Source organism: Salminus brasiliensis, chromosome 12, assembly GCF_030463535.1.
Source record: "Salminus brasiliensis chromosome 12, fSalBra1.hap2, whole genome shotgun sequence".
NCBI lineage: Eukaryota > Metazoa > Chordata > Actinopteri > Characiformes > Bryconidae > Salminus > Salminus brasiliensis.
This window is the reverse complement of record NC_132889.1, coordinates 1,064,715-1,073,645: the sequence shown is the minus strand read 5'-3', so window position 1 is coordinate 1,073,645 and position 8,931 is coordinate 1,064,715. Positions and strand designations below refer to the sequence as shown.

The following is an 8,931-nucleotide window of genomic DNA, read 5'->3' as shown; positions in this document are numbered from 1 at the left end:
TTCAAAAGGACGAAGCGTAATTATTCAGACGAAGTGGACTGGGAGCGTGTGAACTTGAATTTAGCATGTTTGTACATACCACAGCAAGTTTAGCTCATTAGGAGAGCACATCTGCATTTTGCATGGTATGGGCCCTTTAATGCAGTTACTATGGTTATAACAACACCGCTTTTTAACAGTATTGTGTTACCTCTCGCTCGCCCGCACTCGCTCGCTCTCTCCGGCGGAGTGCGTGTGTGTACGGGGGTGTGTCCGGGTGCTGCAGGAGTCTGATGCAGTCGCTGACCACGGCACTGCTCCTGCCAGCCACCATGTCCGCCTCATACACCTCCATCCAGCCCAGAGATCGCACCCGGAACACCTGCAGCAACACACACACACTATTATTATTAATATACCCACATAATCTGACATCTGTTGGGGACTATTTTGTCTCTGCATGTATCCCTCCGCTGTGCATGGGCCTTAGCAAACCAGTAAATCAGTGCATTCATAACCATTAAAAGCTGTGAGGGAGCTTTAAGAGGTTCAGGCGCCTGATACCATTCACCACCACTGATCATCAAAGTTTCAGGTGCCGATGCCGTCCCACCATTCTTTGGGTGATGCAATCCCATAATGCACTGCGTTTAGCAGTTAGTATTTAGAAATTGTGCTCCCCGCAGCCCCTACACCCCTCACTCGCCCTCCTGAAACTAAGCATGCAGTGTGTTTGTACTGCCAGCAGGTGGCAACAAAAGCAAAAGCAACAGATGCGGTTCCTCCTGCAGCCCCACGATGGCACTGGATCACCGCCGTCGCTCTTGCGGGGGGGTGACTCCGTGGTCAGATGTCTGACTCAGATCTGAGCAGGAGCTCACAGGCACTCACCTGCGACTCCAGGTCGTCGATGGGGATGACGGTGTCGGCAGGAGCAGGCGCCACTTTAGCTCTGTGGAAAGAGAGAGAGGAAAGGAGAGAGAGAGACCTTGCCTTAAACAACAAAACTTAAAAAACAGTCTTTCCAATACACTAAAATTAATCAGCATGACACAGCTAAAAGTACACAACGAATATGTACATCTATCACAGCTTGTTGCTATGGTGTTGCTTTGGTGTTTCTAGGTGGTTGCTATGGAACTGCTTACTGGTTAATAAGTGACTACTAAGCAGTTACAGGACGGTATTCCAGGTGGTCGATGCTTTGGAGTTGCTAGATGGTTGCTATGAACTTGCTGGGTTGTTACTATGGAGTTTATAGGTGGCTGCTATGAGGTTGATTAGTGGTTAATAAGTGGCTACTAGGCAGTTGCTAGATGGCATTCCAGGTAATCGATAGGTGTTTTCTATGGTGTTGGTTGCTTTAGTGGTGCTAGATGGTTGCTATGGAGCTGCTTAACAGGTGGTTTTAGGCAGTTGCTAGATGGTATCCTAGGTGATTGATAGGTGGTTGCTAGGTGGTTGTCATGGTGTTGCTAGGTTGTTGCTATAAAGTTGCCAGGTGGTTGTTATGGAGTTTAGTGGTTAATAAGTGCTTACTTGGCCATGGCTAGACTGTATTCAAGGTGGCCGATAGGTGGTTTCAATGCTGTCGTTAGGTGGTTGCTTTGGTGTCGCTAAGTTGTTGCTGAGACGTTGCCAGGTGCTTGCTATGGAGTTGCTGACAAAAATTACACAGCAAATATGTATATCTAACACAGCTTGTTGTTATGGTGTTGATATGGTATTGCTTACTGGTTAATAAGTGTTTTTTTTCAGGTGGTACTATGGAGTTGCCAAGTGGTTGCTATGAGGTTGATTAGTGGTTAATAAGTGGTTACTAGGCAGTTGCTAGATATTCCAGATGGCTTCTGTGGTGTCGCTAAGTGGTCGCTTTGGTGTTGCCAAGTGGTTGCTAAGGAGTTGCTTAGTGGTTAGCAGGTGGTTTCTAGACAGTTGCTGAATGGTATCTCAGGTAATTGATAGGTGGCTGCTATTGTGTTAGATGTTAGCTTGCTATAGCATCCCAAGTGGTTGCTATGGTGTTTCTAAGTGGTTGCTATGTACGGAGAATGGTAGCGCACTGCCATTAGGACTGCATTCGCTGGTACCTCAGGTTCACGTAGCTGTAAGGCATGCAGCGGGCTCCTTCACACACTCTCTCTCGCTCCCTCCTCTCCTCCACTCTCCGGCTCTCTCGCTCTCTCTGCTCCTCCACTCTCCGTCTCTCTCTCTCTCTCTGCTCTCTCTGCTCCTCTCCTCTACGGCTCTCTCGCTCCTTGGAGTCGAGGTGGATGGAGGCCTCCTTCAGGTCCTGTGGAGAGAACGATATTTAGGACTGGAATTCTCGCTGGAGCAGGACAGAGCTTCTGCCGGAGAGCCGATGTTACCAGGTAGTTGTTGTTGAGGAAGCTGCTCGCAGGTCCGCTCCCTTCCAAGCAGAGGGAAGATGAGGAGGGTGAAGAGGCAGATGATGAAGGCACAGGCTCTACTGAACTGTCTGACACAATGCTACTAGGCCTCTGTATACACACACACACACACAGATTTCTTTATTATCATTGAATTTAATAAATAAATAGTAAATAAATAAGTAAAAAAATGAGGACGGACGTTTACCACTCAAGGACGGACGTACCTCACTCTGCGTCTTCGAGGAGGGGACAGACAGGGAGGTGACCCCCCTCGCCCCCTCCGGCAGCTGGTCTGGGTCGGGAGGGCGGTGGTCGGCAGGGATTACGGGCCGCTCCCGCTGGGTGGTCCCGGTGGGAATGTGCCAGAAATAAACGTCAGACACGTCTTCCACCTCCCTCCAGCCAGGGGGCAGCACTGGGTCACTCCATACACCTGCTGTACACACAGGCAGTGAACAAACACACCTACACACACAGACGCACAGCAGGTATCGTCATATATCGTCACCTGTCTCCTGCGGCGTCTCTATGGACGGACTCTCCTGAGACAGAGTCGTCCAGCTGGAGTCTTCCTCTTCCTCCGCCTCTTCCTCCACCTGTTTCTCCTGCCTGGGAGGCGCCTCGGCCCGCTCGACTCTCTGCCCCAGACCGGACAGCACCTGCAGCCTGGGCCTGGCAGGAGAGCCCATGTCCTCCCCTGCGGTGTCCTTCGTCCGGTTCAGCTGCTCCTTGTTGGGGTGGAGCACCTCCATCTGGCTCAGGTGAGAGTGGGGAGGGCTCTGGTCCTCCTCTTCTCCGGGCAGCAGGAGCAGGTGGTTCTGGGGCAGCGTGAGGTGGACCTCCACCCGGTTCTCTTTGACCCAAGCTTGAGGCTCCAGCTGGGGCAGGAGTGGCTTCTCCACAACTGGGGTCTCGAGCTCCTTCCCTGGACTGTTGGAAGGCTCTTCATCTTCTTCGCGATGGTACTCCAAGAAGCTCTTTGTCCTCCGCCTGAAGGGGGCGCTCTTCTCCTTGTCCTTGCCGAAGCAGTCCGGCCAGTCGCTGACGTCGTTGCGGTTCTTGTCCTTCTTATTGAGGTCCAGCTGGGTCTCCTTCAGCTGCAGGTTGGTGCCGTTCTTCGCCAGCTTGGGGTTGGACGACGAGAATGAGAGCGCCACGCAAGACGACGAGTAGAGAGAGGAGGAGGAGGCCGATTTTGTAGGGGCGGGTTTACGGTTCTGTCCAAAAGGGGCGGGGCCACTGTCCTCCAGCCCCATGGCGCTCTGCAGGTTGGTCAGGGCGTATTTGTGGCGGCTCTTGGGGGGCGGCGCTGAGCCCTGCATCTCGGCAGCTACTGAGACCACGCCCTCCTTTATGATATCACGACCCAGCTGCTGGTTGTGGGAGGTTCGCAGGTTGAGGGTTGTGGGCGGGGTCACTCCAGAGCCACCACGATTGGTCGATTCTAATGTTGACGCGCTGCGCCTGAGCGAGGGTTTGTGCAGCGACATCATCGCCTACGATTGGTGGGAATCTGTGAAGAGAAAAAAAAATGAATGAAAAGTATTAATTGAGGAAAAACAAGGGTTCTAGATAGAACAAGACATCTTGAAGAACCATTGGAATGTTTGAAGAGTTATTAGGCTATCTGAAGGGTTCCTGAAATAAAAGGAAAACCTCTAAGAAATTCTTGTAGGTTCTTTAAGGAACTGTCTATAGCACCGAAAAGGGTTTAGTATTAACAGTATTAGGAAGCCCTATATATACACTATATGTCCATATGTTTGTGGACACCCCTTCCGTGCCTAATGCCACGCACGGGTTAGAGCTATGCATGTGGAGCAGTGGAAGAACTGTGTTCGCTGTAAGCAATCAAACCCTCACAGCAATGCTCCTGCTCCAGAATCTAGTAGAAAGTCTTCTTCTCTGGACAGTAGAGACAGTTACTCCAACAGAAGCAGGGTCAGCTCTTTTTAATACCCTTAATTTCAGAATAAGCGATGAATGAATGAGCAGGTGTCCCAATACTTTTGTCCAAATTAATTACGTCGATCATTTTTGGAACAACAGTGACCACTGACACTAAGAATATAGAAGAATACAATAAACATGGCTGCACCATAGCAACCACCTAAGAACATCTTAGCAACACCACTGTACTCACATAGCAACACCTTAGCAACCATCTTAAATACAAAAGTAACAGCACAGCAATATCCTAGCAACCTGCTGGGACACTATAGCAACCGCTTAGCAAAAATACTTAGTTTTACCATAGTAACCACCTAGCAACAGGCTGGCCTACATGTTCCTGTCCCTGAATGGGGCTAGTTTTACTGTAAACACTGAAGTGTGTGTCTGCAGATGGATGCTGGTGGAGAAACCTACTCCAGGTCATGTTCTCCAACCACAAACAGTGCAGATGCTGCCAGCTACACTTGATATCAGAGGTACACAAAATGTCCAAAAGTATGCAGACACTTCTTCTAACTGAATTAAGCTCTGCTTTAACGTGCCCATAATGCTGACTCAGGCTGGGTTCTTCGATGGTTCTTCAGTGAAGCCAGTGATATACCTTGTACCAAAGCACATGACCACTTAAGGCACCATTCGGCTGCTCAGATGGTTCTCCGCCTGGTGGAAAACCTATTATAAGGGTTCTATTATTCTGCTGCATGAGTCAAAGTACCAGAACCTGAAGAACGGGAAGCTCTAACAATTCCCAGTAATGGGCTGTGGGCTTCTCTGGAGTGTTGATGGAGCTCCATCAGTACCTTTGGGTTGAGCTGGAGCGTCAGAAGTAATCATCCAACACCAGAACTTGACCTCACTGATGCTCTCACGTTTGTGGGGCTGGATGCAATCAAATCCTCCTCACAGCAATGTTCCAACATCTAGTGTAAAAGCCTGCCCAGAAGAGTAGATGCTGTTAGTGCAGCAAAGTGGAGAAGTGCTGGAGAAAGAGGCGTCCATATAATTTTGGACACCACGGTCTGTGTTTGAGAAAAGTGCGTGAGAGAAAACGGCTCTTTTGGACCCGATCACCTTTGCGAAGACCGCCAAGTCAGCAAGCCACCAGACAAACATGCCCGCCCTTCACACACACACACACACACACACACACACACACACACACACACACACACACACACAGTTATTATGACACAGTCATTTCCGTGTAAGCCAGTTACTTGGTCAGTACAGTACAGGCCTTCCTACACTGCAGCGTCTCTCTGTCCATCACACACACACACACACACACACACACACACACACACACACACACAGACGTTCTACCCTTAATTTACACTGTGTGTGTGTGTGAGAGTGTGTGGTCCATGGTGGTGGAAAGTGTGTTAGCAGCAGATCTGAGCAAAGACAAGCTTCATCTGAAGGTGATGATACAGCAGTATTGCTGCAGCCCCTATAAACAGACACACACACACACACACACACACACGATAACAGACCTGTTGTTTTGAAGACACTGTTGTTGTTGTGGCTTCCAGACTGCTACTGACCAGCCATAACATTACAACCACTGCCTGTCCAAAGGGGTGGAGCTACACTAAGCTGTCCAAAAGTTTGTGGACACCCTTTCTAATGAATTCATTCAGCTACTTTAAGTTGACACAGATGTGCAAATGCACACACACAGCTTGTCTAGTCCCTGTAGAGAAGAAGTACTGCCAATAGAATAGGACTCTCTGGAGCAGATCAGCATCATGACCCTACTGACACCATGCCATCCAGTACTTTGGGAGGAGTTGGGGATGATGAGGTGGGGTGGTGATCAATCATCCAACATCCTGACCTCACTAATGCTCTTGTGGCTGAATGCAATCAAATCCTCACAGCAATGCTCCTCCTCTAGATGCTCCAGAATCTAGTAGAACGTCCTCTTCTCTGGACAGTAGACAGTTACTCCACTTACGTGTTGAGCTTTGAGCCGGTTCCTTGGCTGAACCATGGGCACTCAAGAGCCTTACAGACCTCTGAAAGAGGACCCTAGCAGAAGGGGAGGAGGGGAAACAGGCCGAGTGCATCAGGAAGCGTCTGAAAGACGAGCCAGATCATTTATTAATAAGCAGAAACTGTCGATTCCCATCATACAGCTAATCCATCAGCAGCAGCCGCCACAGACCGGCCTGCAACACTGAGGCTCACTTCCCCTCAGAACCTGAACTCGGGTTTAGTCTCCTCACGCTGCGGTCTAACACAATCTGCCTGTTTATTTATTTACTCTTATACTTCTGTAAATTACTGTTTATAATTATAGTTATATTCATTTCATTTTTACCTTTTTATTTCACAGTACACTACACAAATAAGTCAGGTCTGTCAGGTCTGGGAGACTTTTATTTTGTGGTATTTTTGTGGAGCTAGTTATGCGGCAGGGTATAAACACAACTTACTGCTACAACTGTTACAGCAATGATATTTTTTATCATTTTATATGTATATGATTTTGATTTGATTGATGCTCATCTATCTGACATATTTGACCTAATTAATTTGATTAGGTTCAACCCTTAAACTTTTATTTTTTTATATGTTTGATGTAATTCTTAGGTGTAGCTAATTAACTGTAACTAATACATTATTATTATTGTTGTTGTTGTTATTGTTGTGTAGGTCCATCAGTCTAACATTGCTTTAATTAGATTACATATTTAACACACTCATTTATTTATATTGTTTTTGTATGTAATTCCCTTGTAGAGAATATAGTTTACTAATTACTGATATTGTTGTTGTTATTATTGTTGTTGTGGATCTGATATTAATTTTATATCATTAATGCTATTTTGTGATATTCTTTAGGTATTATTATTATTATTATTTAATTATTATTATGTAGATTCATCGGTCTAGAATGCATTTTAACACTCAACATTTTTAGACAGTTTTTCTATGTAAATCCTTTGTAGAGAATATAGCTGTTATTGTTATTATCACTACTGATACTCTCATTTCTAATTGAATTCTAATTAAATCTAATTAACTTAATAGTGACAACTCAAACTTTTATCTTGTTATTTTCTATTTATTAATAATTACTATGTTTTTTTTTTAAATAATTACTATACTATTTCTATTACAGCTATTACTATTCATTACTATTATTATTATTATTATTATTATTATTATTATTACTCACAGTGGGGTCTAAAATCCTATTTTGAGTTATCGGTCTAATTCAATTGGTCAAGGAATTTTTTTAATTAATTTAAATATGTAATAACACATTTCTGTGCCAGTCCAACACGGTTTGAAATCTGAACCTGGATGTCTGAATTTCTGCAGCAGTGTGTATTTGGTGCGTCTCTTTCTTCTGCGGTGATGACAGTGTGAACTCGAGCTTCTCGGACTCCACAGGTTTGAGGACAGGCCTCTGATGAGCTGATCGGACCCACCTGAGAGCGGACACTCACAGCACGCCTGAGCTCTCTGTGTAAAGGCCTCGAGAGGGTCTGAGTCTCCCCTTCACTTACATACACACAGCAGAGCCTTTAACACCAGCCTGACCACGCCAGGAGGGCAGCACAACACCACACACACACCACATACACACACCACACACACACATACACACACACTTCCCAGTGCTCTGATGGGTGGACTGGCATGCAGCTCATTACGTAATGCATCATTACATGCTCGTGTGTTTGTGTGTGTGTGTGTGTGTGTGGGGGGGGTGTTTGGGGGGGGGGTCATTAGAGCTGATCTGACCTCCTGCCTGAGATCTGACCTCACATCACATCTCCACTGCAAGACCCATCTGACATCCCCAACCTACCCCTCTCCAGGCCTGCCTGCCGAGGACTGATCCCACCAAAGCATGACACAGCACACAGAGAAGTCACACACACACACACACACACACACACAGCATGGATGCACTGTGAATCACCTGCTGTGTTGATTCCCAGCAGCTGGATGAAGCTTCAGCTTCTGGAAAGTTACAGCCTCGAGGAATCAATCAATAGTCCCACCCTGGCACGAGCTGGTGCTCTCTCAAGCTCGGTGCTTAGTGTGTGTGTGTGTGTGTGTGTGTGTGTGTGTGTGTGGACGGACTCACCTCAGAGAAGCCAATGACTCGCTGTGTCGTCTCGGTGGGAAACACGCTAACGGAGAGCTGCAGTGTGACGCTCCCCTCTAGACCAGTCCGTGTGTGTGTGTGTGTGGATGTCAGTGTGTGTGTGTGTGTGTGTATGCATGTCAGTGTGTGTGTATGTGTGTGTCATCTCCGCCTCTCCTCCTCCCCGCGCCCCGGTACTGATGGGAGATTCGTGAATGAATCTTTTTAATGAACGACTCTTTTCAGTGAGTCGATTCGCGAGCCGAAGCGGTTTTTGAATTGTGTGTAAAATACAGCGCTTTACTGAGATTAGAGAGATAGTCACTGATAATATTTTTATTATTAATTCAGCCATGACTTATATTTTAGATACTTTTAAGGTTATTTTATATACTGGGACTATTTTCTGCATGTATCCCTCCACCATTTTAATGATCTGGTTCTAAAAGCAGGTTCTAGAGCCGAACTCTTCTCAGAACTCTGGTAGAACAGTGTCTC

The 8,931-nt window shown here is 46.8% G+C and overlaps 1 protein-coding gene across 6 annotated transcripts in view; it reads right to left on the bottom strand.

Annotated features, from left to right (window-relative positions):
* Window positions 1-8,613, bottom strand: part of apbb2a (amyloid beta (A4) precursor protein-binding, family B, member 2a) — a 39,672-nt gene extending 31,059 nt beyond the window's left edge. For 3 of the 6 annotated variants that reach the window (XM_072693264.1, XM_072693269.1, XM_072693267.1), the window contains exons 1-7: window positions 8,434-8,613; window positions 2,881-3,885; window positions 2,597-2,808; window positions 2,349-2,480; window positions 2,070-2,272; window positions 871-931; window positions 191-361 (exon numbers count right to left, since the gene is read on the bottom strand). In XM_072693264.1, the coding sequence (XP_072549365.1) occupies window positions 191-361; window positions 871-931; window positions 2,070-2,272; window positions 2,349-2,480; window positions 2,597-2,808; window positions 2,881-3,865 (1,764 nt within the window). In that variant the 5' untranslated portion in view covers window positions 3,866-3,885; window positions 8,434-8,613. Of the gene's footprint in view, window positions 1-190; window positions 362-870; window positions 932-2,069; window positions 2,273-2,348; window positions 2,481-2,596; window positions 2,809-2,880; window positions 3,886-5,125; window positions 5,239-8,265; window positions 8,302-8,433 lie in introns of those variants that run through there. The other 3 variants (XM_072693268.1, XM_072693266.1, XM_072693265.1) reach the window with 3 other exon arrangements.
* Window positions 8,614-8,931: the final 318 nt, after the last annotated feature.